Source organism: Myxocyprinus asiaticus, chromosome 43, assembly GCF_019703515.2.
Source record: "Myxocyprinus asiaticus isolate MX2 ecotype Aquarium Trade chromosome 43, UBuf_Myxa_2, whole genome shotgun sequence".
In the NCBI taxonomy this organism is placed as follows: domain Eukaryota; kingdom Metazoa; phylum Chordata; class Actinopteri; order Cypriniformes; family Catostomidae; genus Myxocyprinus; species Myxocyprinus asiaticus.
Window position 1 is genome coordinate 12,784,499 of NC_059386.1, and position 26,069 is coordinate 12,810,567.

At 39.2% G+C, this 26,069-nt stretch overlaps 1 protein-coding gene across 2 annotated transcripts in view; it reads left to right on the forward strand.

The window, feature by feature from the left end:
- The window catches only part of LOC127434012 (small conductance calcium-activated potassium channel protein 2-like), a 61,272-nt gene that overhangs the window by 10,399 nt on the left and 24,804 nt on the right, over window positions 1–26,069 (forward strand). For both annotated transcript variants that reach the window (XM_051686432.1, XM_051686431.1), the window contains exons 3-5: window positions 17,886–18,304; window positions 22,394–22,535; window positions 22,871–22,981. In XM_051686432.1, coding sequence (XP_051542392.1) covers window positions 17,886–18,304; window positions 22,394–22,535; window positions 22,871–22,981 — 672 coding nt within the window. The remainder of the gene's footprint in view (window positions 1–17,885; window positions 18,305–22,393; window positions 22,536–22,870; window positions 22,982–26,069) is intronic.

The following is a 26,069-nucleotide window of genomic DNA, read 5'->3' on the forward strand; positions in this document are numbered from 1 at the left end:
CCTGTCCAGGGCCTGTAGGATTACGTCGTCTCTGACGGCTAAGGCCTACGGTGCCACTGGACAAGCCACCTCCGCCCTGCACGCCATGGCTCTCCTGTAGGTACACCAAGCCAAGGTGCTAAAAGAGCTGCACGAGGGTAGTTCTGACCTGGGATTGATGCAGGAACTGCGCTCGGCGACCGACCTCGCTCTCTGGGCGACGAAGGTCACGGCACGGTCTCTCGGGCAGGTGATGTCCACCCGGGTGGTCCAGAAGCGCCACCTTTGGCTCAACCTGGTCGAGATGAGAGAGGCTGACAAGGCACGTTTCCTTGACACCCCCATTTCCCAGGTTGGCCTGTTCGGCGACACCGTCGAGGACTTTGCCCAGCAGTTCTCGGCGGTGAAGCAGCAGACGGAGGCTATTCAACACATCCTGCCCCGGCGTGGCTCAAGACCCCGCACCCCATCTGCTCGTCGCCAAGGGTGTCCTCCTGCAACAACAGCACCGGCTCCGCCGCAGCCCGCCCCCGCGGCCCAGCCCTGGGGTGGAGCCCACCGCAGGAAGCAGACGCCACCCATCTCACGGCTGGCCGCCAAGTACCCATCGAAGTGCCCCTGAGACGGGCGACCCAGGGACGAGGAGACACTCTTCTATGGAGCTGGTAGACAGACCACTCTATCCCCCGGTGGAGGGCCGGGAGGAGAATCTTTTGTTTAATTTTTCGCCACACACCCAAGAGGCTGCGGTACCCAAAACTTCAACAAAAAAGTGGTTTTCTTGTTCCCTGGGTCACATGTCAGGTCCACCATCCCATTTTGGCAGGATTGGCGCTCCAGTGGTGGACCCCACTGCCCCTGCGCGCCCAGCTGTGGCACAAACATGCCCACACCGGGTTGGTTCCGATGGACTACGGGGACGATATTCCTCCTCCCCCCTCCTCGACCAATCTTATGGTGGGCATCAGGAGCCAGGTGAGTGCTTCAATGTCTCTGGACTCAGCACGGCCACGGGGATCGAGCCCCCTCGACATGGTGTCTCGGGCTCCGCCCCACTGCGAGGCCCCACCCACCGGTACGTCCAACGTGATTGTCCCCTTGGTCCCCCTCGCCCAGAGTTTGGATGCGTGGCTTGCACTTTCCAACCTGTTGCGATGGCTGACCCGGACCATCCGACACGGCTACGAGATTCAGTTCACCAGGTGACCGCCCAGGTTCAATGGTGTCCGCTTCACCTCGGGGGAGGGCGAGAACGCCGCTACCTTGCGTGCAGAGATTTTGAGGGCTACCCTTCTATGGAAGGGTGCAATAGAGTCTGTCCCTCCGGCCGAGAGGGTTTTACAGCCCCTACTTCATCGTACCGAAGAAAGGTATGGCGCCGCGAGACACACGTGGTCGTCACACCAATCTGTCACTGCCTCTTCAGCCCTTGGACCTACCTTGCATTTCTACGGGCAGGGGTTCCCCTAGAGCAGGTCTCCAGGCGCGTCGTGGTTACGACGGACGCCTCCAAGACGGGCTGGGGCGCCGTATGCAACGGGCACACAGCCGTCGGCTCCTGGACTGGCACACAGCTGCGTTGGCACATCAACTGCCTCGAGTAGTTGGCAGTACTGCTCGCCCTGTGGAGGTTCCGGCCGTTGATCCAGGGCAAGCACGTGTTGGTCCGGACGGACAACATGGCGACGATAGCGTACATCAACTGTCCTGCTATGGACACCATGACTGTGTAATGTTTTCTGTATAGTAGACTCATGAAAATAGACGTTAACCAGTTCCAATGATTCCTTCAAGTCTTTAGCTGTCACTCTAGAGTTCTTTTTTTATGTCATTGAGCATTCTGCGATGTGTCCTTTGAGTCATCTTGGCTGGATGGCCACTTTTAGGGAGAGTAGCCACAGTAGGAAATCATCTCCATTTATAGACAATTTGTTTAAGTGTGGACAGATGGATATCTAAGCTCTTTGAGATAACTTTGTAACCCTTTCCAGCTGTATGCAAAGCAACAATTCTTGATAGTAAGTAGGCATGTGACGGTGTCAAATTTTCACATCATGATAATTGCTGAAGATTTTATCACAGTATTACGATATTAGCATGATATTGAATTAAACTACAAAAACAGGTTGAAAGATAAACTTTATTGTTGTTCTCTTAATAGCAAGACCAAAACTAAAAACCAAACTGGCTTGTAAATGAACAGATAACAAAGAACTTTGAATATACCATTTTTTATTTTGTTTTTTATTTTTACAAATATATAAAGTAAACAAATATTTGAAAATAAATATAAAGTAAAATCCCCACCAGTCACCATCTTAAAGTGCAAAGTTGCAAACATGTAAAGTCCCTTAATAACAATTGCCACAACGCCATTATTAAGTGCAGGACTTAATATTAGCTGATTACAACCAGTGTTTCCTGCACCGCTATTCAGCAGTGGCGTTCCGCCGTTACTGAATCTCCACAGCAAAAGAAGAAACTCAAGTTGAGAGCTTGCAGTCTGAATTAAATGTGATGAGATAAAACTACGAAATAATGCAAAAACTACACGTCTTTCTATTGCATTGCATTCCATCAAAATAAAATCGAAATCAAGATATGAACTTGAGTGAATATTGAACCGCATAGGGCTGTGATGTGATTTAATCAAACAGTCTGCAAGCGATGCTCGTGCACAGCTCTGTTCTGAGTGAGCACACGTGAGGTGGTTCTGTGCTCGCTCCATGAATTTCATCTCTTGCACAAAATAACAGACGTGTTGCGTTGGTGTCGGTTTGGTAACGTGCGCTGACTGTATTTTATGTACAGCGCTCCAAATTCACTTTAATTGTTCACTTCAAGGTCCTATATAAATCTTAAACAACCCTATGACACCAGGTTTTTGTGGACAGAAGAGGATGTGAGATCATCTCGAAAGTTTAACCAGATCTCAAAGCAATGCTGCTATGTTTAAAAATTAAAATTGGGTTAATTTTATTAAATTATTAGAGAAATATTACTTGGGTATTATAATAATAATATGAACATAGTTATTTTTTGTTATTATAATACAATTGTAGGCCTAATATAATTCTGTAATTTCTTAATGTAGTAATAATAACCATTATTATTATTATTATTATTATTATCAGGGCATGTAATTCGGTGTGGATGCGGGTATTGCGCACAAATGTAATCAATCTCGCATGTTCCACGTTCATGATGCGGGGAATTTCCGCACTATTTTGAGAACTGGTAAACCAGTCCATACAGATGACCAGATCAAATCAATAATCTTGTATTTGTATCAAACTTTAATTCCACAATCTGCACGAAGAAATAATCTCTTCCGCGTCTCTCCCTTGTACAGCTTCCAGCTGCTCATTAAACGCTTGAGTTCAGTGTGAGCATGCGCAGAGGACGCGCATATTTACTGAATTAAGATGTTACAGATCGACATGTGAATGGGTTGTACCACGTTTCTGTAAGTGCGCAATACATTAAAACTATTGCTCTTGTTTATAATCAACAAAGCTGTCAACAGTGTTGGGTGTAATTCATTACTAAGTAATTAATTACTGTAATTAAATTACTTTTCCATTGAAAAAAATTAAAGTAAGGGATTACTCTTGTTTTTTCAGCAATTTAATTACAGTTACTTCTGATGTAATTGTGTTAAATACTGTATAGACTCTAGAACAATTCTATATAAAATAATAGTGAATTTAAAATCGTCTATTTAACGTATAATGTTAAAATATATGTTTTCTAATTTAATGCAGCCCCCTTAAATTCTCTGGCCAGTTCATGAATAATTTATTTGATTTTATATGATTTATTTGAAAGAATTAAAAGAACAATTTAATGTCTATTGTTGTGTTTTTATCAGGTCGAGGTTAAGGGTTTTAGAAAGTAATTAGTAGTAAGTAATGAAAGTACTTTTCAGACAGAGTAGTTAGTACAGTAATCTAATTACACTGTAGAAGATGTAATTAGTAGTTAGTAATTAATTACTTTTTTGAGTAATTTACCTGACACTGACTGTCAAAATTGCAACTGTACGGTGCCCGGGAAGGGACGGGTTCGGTTCACTTAGTTTTGTCATGGCCACGTCATATTAACTCGTGGGAACATGATAATATGTTGTGGCCACTAGAAAATATGTTGAGGGAATGACATTCTTTTCTCATGGTCATTGGCGTTTAGATGGTTAAGTAAAAGCCATCTTAAATGCATTCTGAAAGTTATGGAAAATACAAGTGAAAGAGACTGATTTGTACCGGATGCCTCCACGGATAGGATACCGCTGGATCCACACAAAATGTTTGGAAAATGGTATAATGCAAAAAAAGAAGATATTGTCTACGATGGAGTCAACGTCGCTGCCCTAACATAATGCCAGCGGTTCAGTAGTGGACTGCCGGTGGCATAATTGGCACCAGTGGCAGCACACCGGCACTTTTACGACAGTGGTCTGGGCCGCTGGTTTAAAATAAATCTTTTGCCGGCCCACGTCCACATTCGGTTCATAATCCCCAGCTAACAATAACCTGTCTGTCCTCCAGTAGGCTATTTTTGGGGTGGTACACGCCGCCAGCGGCTTGTAGAGTCTGACCATCGGCAAGCCGATCAATATTCACTATCCATAATAATGTCCTTCCAAACAATAATGAATAAACAAATGTACATTTGTCTCAATAACCACAGTGAATAGATTAAAGATACAAACCAAAATATCATTACAAATATAGGCTATATACAATAAATATATACATATTGATACATTTTGGATGGAATACATAGCCTATTATTGAACTGTCGGGGTCAAGCTCAAGCTGGATGTCATTCCCTCAACATAATATCTAGTGGCCACAACATAATATCATATTCCCACGAGATAATATGACATGGCTTTGAAAAACAAAGTGAACCGAACCTGTCCCTTCCCGGGCACCGTACAAGTGCACGACGTTGGAGCAATCTAATTTTGCCGCCTTTCATACCGTGGTGCTCTATCGTAAAAATACAGCACCAAGAAAGGAAGAAATAGCAAAATGCTTTGTGTGCTTCCAGAACTGTTCAGCTGCAGGGTGAAAAGAAACACTTAAACAGCTATTAGGCTATATCTCATCCCCCTAGAGCACTTTTAATAAATATGTAATATACATAAACAATAATGATTGTAACTTTAATACTATAATATTAATAATATACATAAAATGAAAATATTATGATCAATCTATCATTAACACATTATATAAGCAAGGTTCTCTCAGGATTTCATTTATTATAATTTACATTTTTTATGTAAATGTTGAGTATTGATAGTTGATAGTTGATAAGTGATAGTTCACTCAGAAATGAACTCGCGACTCCAGGGGTGGTAGTCAGCGTCAATACTCGCTAAGCTACCCAGGCCCACTGTTTTACTACAAGACACAAACATTACGCTAGCAGAGTTTGGGCGAACTACTCTTCGGCCACTTGTAAGCAAGCTACACATTATCTGCAAATGGCAACAAAAGTCACTTTCTTTGTCATCATAATTGTCACTTAGCTAGTTGTCTCTTAGAATGTTGTCTCTCAGTTTTCAAAAACAGTTTGGAAAAATGAGCAGAATTGTCACAACTTACCTTTATCTTGCTGAATTACACAGAATGTTTGTCCCGCAGATGAGTGAACATGTTGGAGGTGTTCGTATGTTTTTCCTGCCACTTTTCTGCCACATGTTTTACACAAAGGGAAATCATCTTTGACCAACAATCCCTCTGCATTTGTATGGAACCCAAAATATTTCCACACTTCCGACTTAACCCTTTTAGACAGCAGATAAGGGTCGGCTGTGTTCCTCCTTCAGCCATACTTCTTGTCCACGCTGGTTTTGTTTACATCAGAGTGCTCATGTGTCATTAATGCCGCATACATGCAGTGTTGTGAATCTTGATTCGTTGATAGAAAAAAACTACTTTGCAATCAGAAAAATGTAAACAATTTGGCTAAAATGTTATCTAGAATAATTTATGGTGTTTTAAAATGCCCATGATAACAATATCATGCAATTTAATAACCGTGATATACCGTATTACCGAATACCATCACATGCCTAATAGTAGGTCTTCTGAGATCTCTTTTTTGCAAGGCATGGTCCCTGTCAGCAAATGCTTCTTGTGAATAGCATATATTAAATGTCTGAGTGCTTTTTATAAGTCAGAGTAGCTCTAACCCACACCTTCAATCTCGTTTCATTAATTGGATGCCAGGTTTGCCAACTCCTGACTCTAATTAGCTTTTGTTGACCTCATTAGCTTAGGGGTTCAGATACATTTTCCAACCTTCATGTGAATGTTTGAATGATGTATTCAGTATGTACAAGAACAGTGCAATAATTTGTGTAGTATTAGTTAAAACAAATTGTATTTGTTCATTATTGTAACTTAGATGAAGATAAAATCAGATTTTAAGACAAATTTATTCATAAGTGCAGGTAATTCCAAAGGGTTCACATACTTTTTCTTTCCACTGTATATACATGTAAATATACAGAAACAGTATTATAATGCTGTATATCAGTGTTGTAGTCGAGACCAGCTCATCCGAGTCCAAGTCCTGTCCGAGACCAGAGTAGGTCGAATTTGAGTCAAGACCGAGACCAGAAGAGGGTCGAGTCCGAGTCGAGACCGAGACCAGTAAGGGCTGTCTAAGACAAGAGTTTTTTATGAATGTATTAAATGTATCATTTAAAGAACTATTGACTCTAGGCACCTATATCAAATAACCCTCATTTATTATTTTCTTAAGCTTACGTTGGTTAAACAATATTACCAGTTGAGAATAAACATTTAATAAATGACACGTCCTAGGTTAAGTGAACAAATTGGTATTGCAATTACGACATGTCAGTGAAAAAGTTAAATTAAAGGTTCAAAGTGCCTATGTGGCTCAGCATGGCAATACAAACTACCAGCTTCTGTATAGTACAGTATTATATTCAAGTCAAGTAAACATTTCTGCTTTACAAAATACAGTATTACTGTACTATAACGAGTCCGGTCCCGAATACTACAACACTGCTGTGTATACAGTAATGATGAATATACAGAACATATAATACATAAAAACAGAATATATTAATTTAATACTTTATATTTAAAATATATTATATATTTACATATATAAAAGTAAATATGCTTTTTATTATAATGTATAAATATAAATCTATTTTCAATTATTATTGATAGCTATATCAAGCCCTTCTGGTTTTTCTTGGTTGAATTAGTTACCTCAGTCATGCTCTCAGTCTTGTTCAGGTTATCTGAAATGACCCTTAGCTGTTGTAACCAGGCCATTACATGTGCACCTTTCCCTCTGTTGTCAAATTCAGCATTTTTCCATAACTACCCGCTTAACCACTCAGTTGGAATATTGGATACTAGAAGGTAAATAACCCTCAAGTATTGTATTGCAGGTTGACCATTACCATAATTGGTTTTACCACCAAGTAGTTTCCATAACCCATTTTAAATGTTTAATTGCTCAGTTTTAAAGCTACAAAGTTGACAAGTGGCCCCTTTGTGACAGAGAACGTTTTGACCAAATAAAATAAAATTAACGCTTCACGCTTATCATTCTTTGTGCAGGCTATGTGGTTTGTTGTTGTTGTTGCTAAGCTTTGAGTAAGATAGCGTCTGTCACTGTTTGGGAAGGCAGCTTGTGTTTCCCTGTCTAAGTTACGCTCACACGGAAAGTCGGAACAACAGCCTAAATTAACAGACAGCCTGGTTAATGTTACAGCATCTCTGAAAATTTTCAGGCCTTTCAAAGCACTTGGTGTGTCTCATCTCCTTTGAAATCTCCCTCTCTTCTGACTTTACGATTTCTGCCGAGAGTAACATAGATGACAATGCCAAAGTCTAAAAAATGTTTTTAGGATTGGAAGCATCCCATGTCCTGTTTTATGATTTGAATTAGAATATGTTGTGGGAGTATGTGTTTTACGTTCGTACTGTGTGTTTGTGCATGTTCTTCATATGAATATGAGGGATTAGTGTTGTATTTTGGGGCTCTATGATCCATGTGACTAATGTTTGTAGGTTGTTCAAGGGCCTAAAATGGAGCTGCTTTTTTCATTATTGGAATCCTTCAGCTAGAAAAACACCTGTTAAAAGATGTTATGAATTTATTTTCTGTGTGAACGGTTCTTTTTTAGTTATTCTTACTAAAGCAATCATCACTATTTCTATTGCTTATCCTTACACCAAGATTCCAGCGACACGCATATTGATCGTCCACACTGAACATGAAACTGCTGTGCGATGTGACACAGTCACAGCTAATTAGCAAATTTTATGTTTAATGTATAGTAATAAGGAGCTGAATTTTGGCCCAAGTAGAGTTCACAGTGTGCTGGCTACTTGGTGCAATGCCGCAGAAATACAAAATGTCTTTTTGCTCTTTGTTTTATCGGAACGAATCTAGTTAGGAAATGGTTTTATGGTTAGGGGCTCTTTAAAAACCCTAATCATAAGTATTAAACAACATTATTAAGGTCAAAACAGTTTCTATTTTAAGTTTAATACTGTACATGAATGATAGCTCAAATATTGCAGCTTGTTGAGGAGTGATTTGCTATTAGTTTTCTAAGCATTCAGACGTACAATTTTTGCCTGGCTGTTTTTACAAAAATCCCATAGACTTATATTGAAAGAGGGAACAGAGCCATATTTATCATAGAGACTTGGGTGTGGGCTCTTTTGACTTGGGCCAGTAAGTAACCACTTAGAAACCACCCAGAACACCTTAGCAACTGCATAGCAATGCCTTGGCAACCACCCAAAACACCCTAACATCGTGGTGGTGTCATTTGCACGGGCAAGCACCATTCTTATTTACTTCCGAAAATGTAAAAACTTCATTTTAATGTATTTTTTAATTGAATGTATGATCTGGGTTGTCTCATTTTGCTTCCAGAAATGGAGCAACATATTTCTTTTCTTAATGAGTAATTCAGGCTAAAAAGAGGTTACTTGGCAGCATGCCAGTTTATATTTTGAGATTTTCATTTATCTTCTTCCAGGTTTTATATGGTTATATTTAATGTGAGTTATTCAAACATCTGGATATTTTTTCATCCTTACGATACAGGCGTTGTGAGTTGAGCAAGCTAGGTGGAGTGAATAACTGACCATAAATGTAATTAAACTCTCTAAATTTAAGGTTTCATACTACAATGCAAAAAAAAATAAAAAAAAATAAATAAATATATATATATATATATATATATATATATATATATATATATATATATTTATTTATTTTTTTTAACCATTATTTTTTGTCTTGTTTTCCAGTAAAAATATCTAAACATTAAAACAAGATAAATTTACTTTTACTAAATTAAGTTTATTTTCCCATCCCATTGGCAAACAGTTCTAAAGCATAAATTAAGTAAATTTAGTAAGGCTTATGCTTAAAGAACAAAGAAGTTTGCCTGTGGGTAAAGAAAAACAATATTAATAAAATAAATATTCTCTGAAAACAAGACAAAAATACTAATTAAGAAAATGTTTTCTTTCTTTCTTTTTTTTTGTTTGCAGAATGGCACGACTATGTGAAATGAAAATAGCAGAAACCTTTGAAACACGCTCTTGAAGCCCCAAGCAAAAACCCATATTAGAGAATAACTCGGTTATGCTCTGCATAAACCCATTACTGTGTGAAATAGCCTGGTGTCATAAGAAGGCAGGAGACCCGTTTGCACATATGGCATCAGTGGTTTATCATTTGCCCTTTTTCTCATATCAGGTAGCCACAGTCACATTGGATATAGTCTGTCAGCAGAAGCCTTTGAATTGTGCTGACTGCATCACTCTGGCTGATGGTGGCAGTCGAGTAGACCTTGAGATGATTGAAGCTTAGAAAGGAACTGCAGTTGATTAGCACAGAGCATTTAAGAGGGACAGGGGAATCTAAGAGAATACAGCGCAATAGTCGGGTTCCAGAATACCGTTTTCTTCATAGAGAAATAGATTTTTAAAGGGATAGTTCACTCAAATAAATTAATTATATTCTCATCATTCCCTCTAATGCCATCCCAGATGTGTATGACTTTCTTTCTTCTGCTGAACACAAACAAAGATTTTTAGAAGAATATTTCAGCTCTGTAGGTCCATACAATGCAAGTGAATGGTGGCCAGAAGCTCCAAAAAGCACATAAAGGCCAATAAAATCCATATCTTCAGAAGTGATATGATGGGTGTGGGTAAGAAAAATGTTTAAGTAGGCCTGTCGCGATTATTAAATAACTGTCTGATCGCTGTTATTTGGTCTAAACGCCATTATTGGGTATTCTTATTCCAATAAAATTTTAATGCCCAAATAAGGGGATTTTAAGCTAATATACTGTATAAATGCCATTGTGTGTCATTTAGTTGAACTCAAAGTCAAAGCGTCACTGAGCCGCACCGCGGACATCAACAAGCTCCCGTCCGGAAGAGCGCTCTGATGCATGCGCTGTCAGCAGAGGCTCACGCCAAACTCCCGCGAATATAAAAACTAACATGTATAAACTCACTGTGATAATGAACACAAAGTGCTTCGGTTTCACTTTAAACGATTGTGTAATGGCAAATGTTCCTGGTTCATACATGCAGTGACACAGAGGAGATGCAGGCTAACCCTATTTCTGTGGAGTGATGAAATGATGAAACTAATTCTCGAAGGTTTTGCTTCATGAAAAAGAATGGCTTGTGGGTTTAATCAGAGCATTTGAATAACGTGTGAAAGTGAAGAAATTAGGACAGAAATATTTTACTATTTAATAATATCTATCTATCTATCTATCTATCTATCTATATATATATATACTGTATATATACACATATATTAGATTTTTTATAAAAATATATAATGTAAAATATGAGTTCAAAAACAACAGTGTAAATGTAAAATTGACCAAAACTAAAGTTGACCAAAAAGAGAGACTTTAAGTTTTTAAAGTATTTAGAAATATTTTGATATTTAAAACATTATTTGTCATGTTATTCATATGTTTTTAAAGCCTTAAAAGGAAATCACACATCCCTTTTTTATTATTTGATTTATACTGTATATTTCAAGTTAAATATTTAAAAATGACTTCGTAAGGTGTATGAAGCACACATGCAGAAAAAAGCACACCTTAAGAAATATGACAATTTATGACAATTCATCTTGAAAGCCCTAAAACAGACAATTAATCATCATAATCACAATTATTTGTTTAACAATTAATCGTCAGCCAAATTTCATAATCGTGACAGCCCTACATTTAAGTATTTTTTATTATAAATTCTGAAAGTGGAGATTTATAGTAAAGGGACTAATATTGATCTATTTCTTACCCACACCAATCATATATCTTCAAAAGACATGGATTAAACCAATGGAGTCATATGGATTACTTTTATGCTGTCTTTATGTGCTTTTTGGACCTTTAAAGTTCTGGTCACCATTCACTTGCATTGTATGAACCAACAGAGCTGAGATATTCTTATAAAAATCTTTGTTTGTGAAAGTCATACACATCTGGGATGGTATGAATGTAAGTAAATGATGAGAGAATTTTCATTTTTTGGTGAACTATCCCTTTAACGGTAATGATTAAATCTTCCAAGGCATACCTATCATGAACTCTAAAATTGTTAAGCAATGGTATATGCTTGTGTAGAAGTAATCTAGTATGATTTCAACTTATTTTTTTAAAAGATGCATTTAAATGCTGAATTCCCAGTAAAGAACTCACTACCCATAATCCTGAGGAGAGACCGACCAATCAGAGTACTCCTGCTGCTATGTAAAAGCAAAAGAGCTCAGCAGTGACTGCCCACCCAATGAAGCATTGGTAATTGAGTTTATCTCCCCATGTTCTCAAACTACTGATACAAGTATCTGAATATTTTGCAATAAACGTAAATGTATACTTACAATCAGTATTTTATATTAAACGTTTGTTTTTGATTGGATTACATCATTCAAAATGCTTCATGGGATGAGTAGTTTCCTCATAAAACATTTTAAATACAGTCTTGTTCCTTTATTTTTTTCTTTCCAATTTTCATATACTTTTTTGGTTCAAAGTTTGTAATGTTGTGATTCTTTTTGGAGCTGGTTCGGATACTCCCATAATCAAGGCTGCTGTCAAAATGAGTGCTCACTGTTGCGGAGCAAACCAGAAGGACAGTAATATTTTTTTCTGGAGGGAAATATCTGTGGGACAGAGCAGGAAGGGAAATGTAGATTTTGTAAGAAGCAGGAGTAGAAAATGCATTGTGACTCCTGAGCCTGCCGGTCAAGTGGAGAGAAACTTTGCTCTGTCGGGCATGTGATAAGTTTAAAAGAAACCATTGAGCAATGCATGTTGGCAGAGCCTGACAGACTGAGGTTGAGATTACAGTCTGCTGAGGTGAAGTGAGGTGCAGGAAGAAGGTACAGAGAGCAGGTAGAGCTTTTCACATCACCACCCTCATAATACAGTCACAAACATCCCTTTGAATAAATCATTCTGGAGGAACATGAAATGTTTTCCTACTCTACACTTTCCACGAAAAGCCATTGGTGTCCCATTACTTTATTTTTTAAAACATAAGATGCAAAAATTCCCGTGTTTACATGTTCGATAAACTGGTAACATTACTTTGTGTTAACATTAGTGAACTACATTAGTTAACATGAACTAACAATGAACAAAACTTTAACAGCACTTGTTAATCTTGATTAATGTTCATTTCAACAAACTAATTTTAATTTTTTTAATTAAAAGTTGAGATGTTAGCATCAGTTATTGCATAATGAACTAACATTAACTCAAAATTAACAATTGTATTTTTATAGAATTAACATTAACCAAGATGAATAAATAGTGTAAATAATTATTGTTCATTGTCAGTTCATGATACCTAATGCATTTACTAATGTTAACAAACTGTAACGATGCTGGCTGCTGGCAATGACGATGACGAAGGAGTGAAGAGAACCCAAGTGCAGTTTATTTACAAAGTGTAGTAATCCAAACGTGAAATCCAATAACCATACTTCAAACTTGAACAAAAACAAAACATGAACTAGAATTAACATGGCATGACTTGACTTAACAACAGCGTACCAAACACATACATTCACATTCAATACTTGACAAAGGACAATGGAAAACATGAGGGCTTAAATACAAGAAATGGGAGAACATAAACCAATGAATAAACAGAACTGATAACAAGATAATTAAACAATAAACCAATGAAAACATGACACATGAACATGGAGGGAAAACATGAAATCACATGACAAGGGAACAGGAACTAAACATTTCAAAATAAAAGACATGAATCAAAAAAATACATATTACATATCCCCCCCACCACTAAGGGGCGGCTCCAAACGCCCCAACACAAGAACAAACACAAAAAACATTACAAAGTTCCAAAGTTCTGTAGGGAGCTGGGGGGGGGGGTGTCTTGAGGTGTGGGGCGTGGCGTGGTGAGAAAGTTCCCCTTGCCTGCTCAGGAGAATTAAGGGTGGGTATAAGGGTGGGAACCATCTCCAGGTCCAACTGCTCAGGTGTGGCTGTGACGTGGCATGGAGCAGGCTAAGGCGTTACTGTGATGTGGCATGGAGCAAGCTGAGGCGTTGCTGTGACGTGGCATGGTGCAAAAGATGGTGCTAGCTCAGTGACCATGATGAGAAACTGTGGCTCGGCGGCGGCCAAGTCGTGGAACTCTGGTTCGGCGGCGGCCATGTCATGGAACTCTGGCTCGGCGGCGGCCATGACGTGGAACTCTGGCTCGGCGGCGGCCATGACGTGGAACTCTGGCTCGGGATCCGCCATCCCCACAGTGAACGTGGAACCAATGATCTGTAGGGCGAGGTCGATATATTGAGCCAGGCATCAAGGAGGAGACTGACTCGTCGCTCCTCGCGAAAGCCCCCCCCACCCCCCCCCCCGGCAAATTCACCTGAGGAAGGACATTCTTTCTCAGGGACGGGGCACCCTCTGGCACCCGCGACCAGACCTCTGGAATCTCCATGTCTGGCCCCTGGACCTGCGGTGGTAGACACGATCACTCAGGCTAGGGCCCCCTCTACGAGGCACCTGTATGCCTTTAAGTGGCATCTGTTTGCTAAGTTGTGTTCTTCCCGACGGGAAGACCCCAGAGATGCGCAGTCGGAACAGTGCTTTCCTTCCTGCAGGAGAGGTTGGAAGGGAGGCTGTTACCTTCCACCTTGAAGGTGTATGTTGCCGCCAGAGCAGCACACCACGACGCAGTCGACGGTAAGTCCTTAGGGAAGCACGACCTGATTATCAGGTTCCTAAGAGGCTGAATCCCTCCAGACTGCGCCTCGTCCCCTCATGGGACTTCTCTGTAGTTCTTCAGGGTCTACAGAGAGCCCCCTTTGAGCCTTTGCAGTCAGCTGAGCTTAAGGCACTCTCCTTGAAGACTGCCCTCCTGACTGCGCTCACTTTCATCAAAAGGGTAGGAGACCTGCAAGTGTTCTCTGTCAGCGAAACGTGCCTGGAGTTTGGTCCGGGTTACTCTCACAAGATCCTGAGAGTATGTGCCCAAGGTTCCCACCACCCCTTTTAGGGACCAGGTCGTTGCTATGTCCGGTGTGCGCTTTACGCATCTATTTGGATCACATGCAGAGCTTTAGAATCTCTGAGCAGCTCTTTGTCTGCTTTGGTGCACAGCAGAAAGGAAGCGCTGTCTCCAAGCAGAGGATCGCCCACTGGCTCATTGATGCCATAACTATGGCATATCACGCCCAGGACATGCCGCCCCCGGTAGGGCTACGAACCCATTCTACCAGGGGTGTAGCGGCTTCCTGGGCGCTGGCCAGGGGTGCCTCTCTAACAGACATTTGCAGAGCAGTGGGCTGGGCAACACCCAACACCTTTGCAAGGTTCTACAACCTCTGGATGGAACCGGTTTCGTCCCAGGTAGTGGCACGCAATACAAGCAGATAAGCCCAGGATAGCCGGCCGGGTTTATCGCTTGCACATAGCGCCTTCCACCTCCTTTTGAGCTGAAGACGTGCGCCATTAATTCCCAGTAGTATTCACAAGTTTTGTTCCCTGGTTGACTTCCTCTGAGCCCTGTGGCAGTCGAGTTTTCGGAGAGACTCGCTGCCAGCCCAGTACATGTGCTAACTAAGAGTCCTGTTCTGGGGTAGGTGCTCCGCATGTGGCGGTTCCCTGTAAGGCTAACCCCATGCGATATATATCTTCCGCTAATTCGTTTCCCTGTTGGCAAACTGTGTCTTCCTTGGGCAGAGCCCCTCTGCCTCAGTCTCCATGTTTGTAGTAACTCCGCCCCCATTGGATAGGATCTACCTTGAAGACTCCACATGGTTGGAAAGACCATGTGACATATTCTTCCACTTAAATATCCCCCCCTCTCTTTGGGCAAGGTGTGGTCTCCGCGGTGTCTTCCCCTTTGGTGGGACACCCCCGACTAGACCTGGCAGCCCAGTCGGATAATCCCCCTTCTTTTTTAGGGAGTGGAAAAAAGAGAAGGGGAAAAGAGGCCACGACTGGGTTAAGCCTGTCTCAATCTTTTGGGTAGTCAACTTGTCCCCAAGGGCCGTTCGACACTCATAACTATGTTGGGGGAGGTTACGTGCTGACCTGGTGTGCTGGCTATGAGGCACACAGTAGTCTGCCCACCACACACCGCCAGTTTACGTAACACAGTTCAGCCAGTTGTGGCATTTCGTATAGGGACCCCTAGTGTCACTACATCGACACAACGTCGAGTGAGTGACAGATAGGGAACGTCATGGTTACTTGTGTAACCTCCGTTCCCTGATGGAGGGAACGAGACGTTGTGTCCCTCCTGCCACAACGCTGAACTACCCGCTGAAATGGCCGGACCTTATATCGGCTCCTCAGCATAAAACCTGAATGAGTGGTTGCATACCAGCTCCTTTTACACACCTATGTCCGGGGGAGTGGTATGCAAATACCACTCGCCAATTTTCATTGGCCTTTTATCAAAGACCAGAGGTGTCTCGGGCTCCCAAGAGTGACCCCTAGTGTCACTACATTGACACAACGTCTCATTCCCTCCATCAGGGAATGGAGGTTACACAAGTAACCATGATGATTCCCCACCGTTTCTCCTAAAAAAAATTATTTATCTGAATATTTTGCCATAAACTTAAAATATATAGTTTTTATATTTACAATCAAGAGTTTTATGTTATAAACTATTAATTTTCCTATGTAAAGAAAATCATTGCTAACAATAACATATCAACCTTTTAAGAGATACCTACCATGTGTTTATTGCTGAATTCTCAGTTAAGAACTACAAAATCCATAATCCCGAAGAGAGATCCACCAATCAGAGATCTCACTGTTGCCACAGAAGCAGCAGCAATAGAGCTCTACAGTGACCGTGCACTCCAATGAAGCACTGCTAATGACATCATCGAGTTTCCCTACACTCTCAAACTGATATATTTGTATATACAATATATGAATATTTTGCAATAACCTTAACCTTTTCGCACGTGAGTTTCTCCTGTACTGACAGACACCCCAGCGTGAGTTCTTTAATGCACGCTGTAATAAAAAAAAAACTTACATTACACTTCACAGCAGATGCACTGAAGGACAGATTATATATTATCAAACATCTAATGTGGTTTTTAGATGTTTATAATGATTGATTATGATAGATAAGATGCGATCGCAAATGCGCTTGCCAGAGATGCGCGCCGCCATGTTGTTTACATGTAATGCAACATGGGATTCTGAGTTCGTTATAGAAGCATAGAAGGTTCTAAAAAACTATCCCTTCCAGTTTCCCAGTACCGGAAGTATTTAGAATGAGTGACGGATGGAACGGGAGAAGGCTCGAGTGGACTGACTAGTTTGTATATTCTTTGACATCAGAAAACATGGCCGCATTGCTGCATCATAACAGTGTGCTCTGATGGTAACGGCTTTAAACTTTTATTTAGTGATTGTTTGAATGTTTGTAACATATAAAAATAAAGATATTATGATGTTGAAAAGACTATTTGAGCAGCTGATTCATTATGAAAACCGCTTCAGTACCTCTTTTGCTCATAAACAGCAGCATGAATGCTGATCACACCTGTTTGATCGTACGCCGATAAAGCCAACCTAGTGTAAACACCAGTTTGATCGCACGTGCGAAAGGGTTAAAGTATATTATTTTTATACTTGCATTCAATTGTTTTATATTATATTGTTGTTTTTTATTCGATCACATCATTCGGAATGCTTTATAGGATGAGTAGTTCATTCCCTCATAAACGAGTTTAAGTTGTTTTTAATTAACACATTTTGATTAATTTTAAAACAAATTTTTACATAAATTGTTATAATGGATTCATCTAGCTCAACCAGTAAGCCATATTACCAAAGTTATTGTAAGAAAAATGATCAAACAAATATTTGTTTCTAAACATTTATAGGAAATATCAATTTATCTATATATAAACCAACATTTTGTCTCAAACTAGCTAGCTCCTACTAAATTATAGCTTAATTTAGGCTAAATTTGCAAACCTGTTATCCATTCTGGTATAATTTTTTTTTACATATTTATTATGAATATTTGATTTATATTGTTAATACTAACTGATTAAAAGATTAATATTTAATTGGTCAAAATTTAAAATGGATATTTTTGATGTTTATTTAATGGCTTTTAAACTATTTGCAAACCTCAAAAATGTATGTAAAATTAAACAGCTTATAAAAAACCTCAGAAACTTGACGATTAACATTTTCTAAAGGTTAAGCACCTCCTTTCTCTGACAATTTGCTTTAAGAGAAAAATTTAGAGTTTCAGATCCTACTTTATTCCCTATTTGTGGAAAGTCTCACTAACAGTGTTTTTCTTTACTTTGTCTCTGAATAGTTATTCATGGTGGACAATGGCGCAGACGACTGGAGGATAGCCATGACCTACGAGCGCATCTTCTTTATCTGCTTGGAGATCCTGGTGTGCGCCATACATCCCATCCCCGGCAACTACACCTTCACATGGACGGCACGGCTAGCCTTTTCCTACACGCCGTCCAAAACGGATGCCGATGTGGATATCATCCTGTCCATTCCCATGTTTCTCCGTCTGTACCTCATCGCTCGGGTCATGTTGCTTCATAGCAAACTCTTTACCGATGCTTCGTCTCGCAGTATCGGTGCTCTCAACAAGATAAACTTCAACACACGTTTTGTCATGAAGACCCTCATGACTATTTGTCCCGGCACAGTGCTGCTGGTGTTCACCATTTCCCTGTGGATCATCGCCGCCTGGACTGTGAGGGCATGCGAAAGGTGGCCAGCTTAGTTTGGTGTAGTGAATGGGAGAAAACTTAAGGCATTTAGGAGACCATGAGGCTGATGATGAAGCTCCAATCAATGCAAATACAATACAATGACCCAAAAAATTATTTGGACACTGATGCTACACTTAAAAATTGATGAATGCCATGCTGAGTGACTCCAGCCAGGTCTCCTAATCAACCAAATTGGCCCGGTTGCTAGGGAGGGTAGAGTCACATGGGGTAATCTCCTCGTGGTCACGATTAGGGGTTCTCGCTCTCAATGGGGCGCGTGGCAAGTTGTGCATGGATCGCAGAGAGTAGCATGAGCCTCCATGTGTGGAGTCTCCGCGGTGTCATGCACAACGAGCCACGTGATAAGCTGCGCAGATTGACAGTCTCAGAAGCGGAGGCAACTGAGAATTGTCCTCCGCCACCCGGATTGAGGTGAGTAACCGCGCCACCACGAGGACCTACTAAGTAGTGGGAATTGGGCATTCCAAATTGGGAGAAAAAGGGGTTAAAATAAAAAAATATATATTTTATGAATGCCATAAAAAGCAAAAATTGTGGCTACAGTAAGGCACTTACATTGAACGTGAATGGGGCCAGTATGTTAAAATAAACATTGTTTCAAAAGTATACACTCAAAAAAAAAAAAAAATAGCTCTTTGGCTGAACTTGATTTAAAGGTGCACTCAGTCATTTTTTCCTCATTAAAAAAGTTTAACATGAATTGTAATTTTGCAATATATGAAGGAACTCATGGCCACTCACATTAAAATGAAGACTCCAGTCATATCAGTAATCTTATAAAAGCTGTTTTATTCTACATGGAGTGGGTCCACACATGGGGGCTGCCATGTTAGAATCACATGACCAGCTGAATACTACTTGCTTAATCTCAGTAACCATCCTGTTATTTGACACTTTCACTCATTGATTAAATTCATCATGGCTGACTGCAAATACTAAATTTCTCCAATGGCATCTGAAACTGAAAACTATTGATTTTAAATGATTCTGCATCCAAGCCGCTAGGTGTCAGTGTAAGTCCAAGATGACACAAAGACAGACGTTACTGAGTGCACCTGTAATTGTAGATAGTGGTTCAACGTGTCTGAAATTAGTTTTCTTAACATAAAATTACAGTAACAATAACTCTATTTAATTTGATTACTCGATTAAAAAAAATTCCTCGATTACAAAATTGCCAAATCAACAAATCAAAAATAAGGCAGAAGTGACGCAGTCCAGTGGACGAGGGTCCAATCACATAACAACAAGAGGTGTAAGCTTTGTCAGAGCACTTCACTTAAGATTTGAAAAACATTGCAGGACCTGAAAAACCAAAACATCACTTCAGCAATGCAACAGAACTCAAAAAGAAGACATCCAGTTTCCACAGACCCACTGGACACATGCGGTAAGCTCATCTGCATTTAATGTATGGTGCTGCGCTTCTAGATGTGCAAGAGAAGGCGAAACATTCGTTTCCGTGCGGGACATGCTGAACTCAGCAAAAAAACACACTCTGAGCCTATTTATCTACACAGTCGTTTGCAATATAGGCTTTTATGAAGCAACATAAAATAATATAATGACAAAGACGTCCGTCGGACTTAATTAAAGTTACACAAGCAGTGACAGATGCACAAACGCTTTTGCTCAGTAAATCTGACTGAATCCATACGAGCCCCACAGACACAATATAAAACTTTGGCTTACCTGAAGGAGAAATGAGTGGAAACATGTATCACTCAATGATGCGATTACTGTTAATATTGTATTCTGTGTTGCAAGTGATATTTAAAAAAAAAAAAATTGACTTGTATATCTCTATAAAATAGTTCATGAAATAAAAATAGAAATAAAGAAATAAAATAGTTCACATGAATATTACTTATCCTCAATAAACAAGATTGGTGGGCAGATATTGTTTCCGAAAAGATAAAATATTTTATTTCCATGGCCTGTTTTCCCATATTTGAGTTTTAAACTGAAATATCTAGATCGTGTTGAACTAGTTAAAGAAAAAGTTGATCTTGCACTCCTAGACCCCGTTTCCGCCTGGTATTAAGATGTGTTTCGGGTGATCTGATCACATGCGGTCAGCCCTAAATACAGGTCTAAACGGGGTCTAAAACGTTTTGTGATCAGATCGCAAAAACCACATATGAATGTGGTCAAAAACGCATGTGTCCACATTGCATTTGAGATGTTTGCGTTTGTGCTTAGATTAAATTTCAACCACATCTGGGAGAAACAGCATGCCATTTTTTCGTGCTTTCTTTGTCTTTTCTGACTTTGTTGCGCTGTATTATCATGCAGTAACACACTGACCTAGTGATTGATGTGTGTCGTCATGAAACCCTCCTCTCCAGATCCAAGTGGTCACAGGAGACACATTTAAGTGACCAGGTATAAACAGCGATGTGTCTCACCTGACCACATGTGATCGGATCACCCGAGACGCATCATTATACCAGGTGGAAACGGAGCCTTAGAGTAACCAATCTCTGTCAGCTTGAAATATATACATTTTTTATATTATAGATCTGCTTTGGGTGTCTGTTGGCTTTAGATATTGTTTGCAAAATTGTTTTGTGGTTGTTATTTAATTGTAGAGTGCATCAAAACTTAGGCTAATGACCGCATTTTAGCCAAACGTGACTTCACCTTGACAACTTTATGCAATCTGAGTTTTTAAATATTTTTCCCGATTAATCGTCAGAATAATCGTTAGATTATTCGATTACAAAAATAATCTATAGACACAAACACGTTGTGTAGAAAGAACTTACAGTAGTAAACCAAACAAAATTAGACGTGTCAATTTAACTCAAATAAATCTCTTTTAGTCTAGTAACTATGCTATTATTAGCACAGTAATTTCTCAAATGAAGTGAGCAATCAATTTCTTGTGTGACATCTACCTGTCCTCATCATTAGCTCAAGCTCCACTCTTCACCATAATGGTAACCCCCAAAATTCCAACATAACAGAAACTCTTCTAAATCTCAAAATAAGACATTAAACACTAACGAGTGTCACCCTTTATATTCACCTTGAACCAAAACACATAAAATAACAATTCATTTTAATATTTACTCTGCCATGCAAAGAAATGTTGGGAAATGGAAATCCCCTGCCCAGTTTTAGCAATGCTACATTAACACCACAAAAAGCATTCATGTAGTCTCAACTCAAATGGATAGTAGTAAACTTCCATTTTACAAAACTGAAATAGATAGAATGCAATGAAATCAATTTGTGACAAAATGTTCTAGGATTAAATCCTTTTTTTTTTTTTTTTTTTTTTTTTATGTGTACGCTGGTAAACCCTGTAAGCGATTTTATCACACTAAAATCATGTTAACATGTATAATGTTTAAGTCTTGTGGCTATTTTTTTTAAATAGAGAGTATTTGAACATTAATGGACTCGCCCCATTGAATTCCATTGTAAATGCCTCACTGTAACCACGATTGTTGCTTTTTTTTTTTTTTTTATAAACAAAGAACAATTCGGAAATTAACTTGTATTAAACCCATAACATTCCTTTAAGTGTCCAAATACCTTTTTGGATCCACTGTATATGTACATGTTGAAACTGTGTAAATGAGTAATAAGTTGGTTGCTATGTGTTGAAGTATTGTTTAAAAATATTCAATATGGGTGAGTTGAATTTTCAGTTCACAGGTACCAAAGCATCAAAACACACCATTACAGAGAAAAAAGATACTCTGCCTTCCTCTCAACCTGTTAAACCTTATAAAGTATCAAATCTCTCATGTTGCATACCTGGAGGCCCCCTGTGTGTGCTGCGTAACCTTTTAAACAGCAGTTAAATAGACTTGGAAACTAAGTCAATTGTGTCCCAAGTCAGCTTTATCCCTCAATTAGCCAATTAAGTATTAGCTTACAACAACAACAAGTCCTTGAACAATCGAAAACTACTTAAACGTATAATGTGAGACAAATTAGCCAAAAAAAAATTCCTGATTGATTACCCTTTATACAGATTATTCAGTCATAGGTGAATGCAGAGGAATTAAATATGTTATAATGTTTATTTGATTTTTTTACTATTTTCCCTTAGATACCATGACAACATGGATGTAACCAGCAACTTTCTAGGAGCCATGTGGTTGATCTCAATAACTTTTCTAACCATTGGATATGGGGATATGGTCCCCAACACATATTGTGGAAAAGGGGTCTGTCTCCTTACTGGCATTATGGCAAGTGATGTGTTTTAATGTTGCATGTAGTTTGCTTTAGACCTCAAACTCAAGGGGATAATTTGCCCAAAAATAAAAATTATATTTACTCACCCTCATGTCATTACAAACCCAAATGACTTTCTTCTGTATGGAAAAAAAAAAAAAGTTAATGGTGACTGATGCTAACAACAACATCTTCTGTATTCCATGAAAGACAAAAAAAGTCATATGGGTTTAAAACAACATGAGGGTCGATAGAAATGGCAGATTTTTCATTATTAGGTTTCATTTGAACAATTACTTTAAGGTTGATTATAGAAATGTGTTTGGTGTTTTTGTTTGTTTTTTGTCAGGGTGCTGGATGCACTGCTTTGGTGGTTGCTGTGGTCGCAAAAAAACTGGAATTAACCAAAGCTGAAAAACATGTACATAACTTTATGATGGACACCCAGCTGACAAAAAGGGTAAGTTTGAACTCCCTAGTCTGAACCTCACGGCATTGTTCAGTCACAGTTTTTCTTAATCCCTTTAAAACCGTGAAAATAATATCCAGCTTATGCACAGTGGAAAATAAGGTCTACACTCAGGTGCATCTATTGGGACAGTCTGCTTACAGTTTTGGGACTGGTTAAGCATATAAATGTTCAGTTTAGTGTTTGATTTTCTAATGTTTTTCAGTGGGAATATCACCAATAATAATAAGAGGTTTATGACATCTGCTGAATGTTTGGGATCTCATTCTTCAAAATGGCTTACTTGGTTAGCCAGATAAGTTGGCATAAACTATGCACAAACCAACAATTTTTTTTTTGTTCTTCTGACCAATTTTAAATCTCACGCATCTGTGAGGTTAACATCAACCGGATGTTAATTGATGTGATTTTAGGGTTAGCTTTTAAGTCCACACGAAACAGCATTCACTACCCATTTTACCTCCATAATGTGATGTACTTTCTAGTGAGACAGGATATTTAACAAGAAAATTTGGATGGTGAATTGACTGAATGGTAAAAAGCTGGCGTCCAGACCAGAATGGAGCCTGACATCCAAGGTTAAATTCACCCTTGAGAGTGTCTCGACATATAGAAAGAGTAATGCTTATTTAGCTATTTGTCTTTTGGTTAACATTAACAAACAGTCCACATGGTGTAGGTGACGTCAGCCAACAAGGCAGTTCCAGATCAAAATCGCTAAAGTTGCTTCTGAAAATTGTGGGGGTGATCTGTATAAAGTGGAGACGTAATGTAATAAAAATGTTTTAGATGAAATCGTGTTTAAAACCTCTTTAACTCTGTGGACCCATTGGCGGCTCCAAAAGGGGGCGCTGTGTCACAAAAAAAGTCGCTTAAAATGTTCAAGTATCCAAATACATAAGTCAGCCATATGGGGTATCTTTTGAAAGCTTTGAATCAGATTTTTTCATAGATAAACATCAATGCATTTATGTTACATAAAATAACAAAATAAGGCCTGAAAACATCCATGTCGCAAATAAGAGGCACCTACAGGTAATGTGGTAGAAATATTAATATGAATATAAAATTCTTTCAAATAGCACATTAATTGACAAATCACATATCAAATGAAAGCTCTCATTCTCGGGAATGCAACAATATAGTGCATTTTGTTACCCTAGTACCATAGTTTGAAAGATTTTCAAAAGAATCACAAAGTGAAATATGGTTTCTGTAAGACATCAAATACAAACGTCTCTTTTATGCGCCGCTCACTGCTGCTGTAAGCCTCAAATAGTTTACACTTTTTAGCTGCTTTTACCTTCAAAAAATTGCCCATTTTTTACTTATCTGTGAGCTTGCTTGTGTGAATAATCCAATGTTATATCTTAGATATCCAGACAAAATATGTTGTCCAGCATGAAAAGCATGCTATACAAATCATCGGAAATATATGTTATCGACCATTGATGATAAAATGCTATAAATCACCACAAAGTGGAGGATCTCAGCTTCTAGTTAGGGCTGAAACGATAAGTCAATGTTATCGACAACGTCGACAATAAAAAAATGCAGACAAAAATTTTAGTTGTCAAATAGTCGTTTGATCTCATTCAACGTAACATGACATCTTATGAAACTCTAATGATTGTGCGCGTGAGCAGCACTGCAGCTCACGTCTGATTGTGGTGAGGAAGAAAACACTGCTCACAGTCCAGATGCACTTCAAACTTTTCAAACAACCTAAAAGGCGATGTCGATTGCAAAGTATGAGGGAAATATAATGCAAACATACAAAGTAAGTAAATACAGAAGCACTATAATCGTGAATCTGGCATTTCGCTTAAGCAAAACTTGTCAGAGCATCTAAAAATGAAACAACCCAGCATTATATCTTTAATGCATCCTTTATTAAAGTTCAAATAATAAGGAAGCGAGTCATGTAAATAAACAAACTCCGAAACTGGCATTTCTCTGTGTGAATTATATCCCAATTCCCAATCTAAGAGGGAGAGATTGAATCTTCTCCTGGCTGATGCACATTCTGGTGTGGAGACGCTTGTCCCTCGCACGCATTTACTGCAAAGAGATTATAACGTGATGGCTCGTGACGCAGTGAATCATAATATATGTGTCACTGTGTGTATCTTATCGTGAAGAAAATCAGTGACACGCAGCTCTGTAAGAAGAGAGAGTTTGTTTTTTGTGAGTTAAAGATGGATCGATGTGAACATAAAGGTAAGAGAGTGTAGTTTTAGCCCATTATACACTGCAACAAAAAACAATATTTTGGGGCTTGGGTAGCTCAGCGAGTATTGATGCTGACTACCACCCCTGGAGTCACGAGTTCGAATCCAGGGCATGCTGAGTGACTCCAGCCAGGTCTCATAAGCAACCAAATTGGCCTGGTTGCTAGGGAGGGTAGAATCACATGCGGTAACCTCCTCGTGGTCGCTATAGTGTGGTTCGCTCTCAGTGAGGCGCGTGGTGAGTTGTGCGTGGATGCCGCGGAGAATAGCGTGAAGCCTCCACACGCGCTATGTATAGAAAACAAGACAAAAACGCTTGATAACAATAGGATGTTTTGCAGTGAAATTTTTACTGAATTAAACGTAATAAACGTAACCTTTTTTCCTTGTAATTTAGTGAATGTCATTTGGAGGTATTTTTAAAAGATGATTTTGTCCTCTGTATTGTTAGTGAGCACGTTTAATACAACCTTTTAAGTCGAGGCACAAGCTGAATAGTCTGTTTAGAGCTAATGATTAATCGTTGCAATAATCGCCCGAATAATCGTTCTAATTATCGTTAGATTAGTCAATTATCAAAATAATCGTTAGTTGCAGCCCTACTTCTAGTCCACTCAGAGGCCGAGATAATTGATTAAAATGTTTTTGGGTTTTTTTCTATGCATCATAAGATTGTAAACATATACAATATTATTAATGAATAATTGGAGTCTTTTTTTTTATTTTGGGGGGTTTTCTGAAAAATGAGACCAATTCTTGGCAATTAGTTCACAGTATGTGTGAGTGGTGAGGTTTTAAATTCGAGTGTGAAAATTGCAGGCAGCTGCTAAAAAATTCCCCAGAGCTGA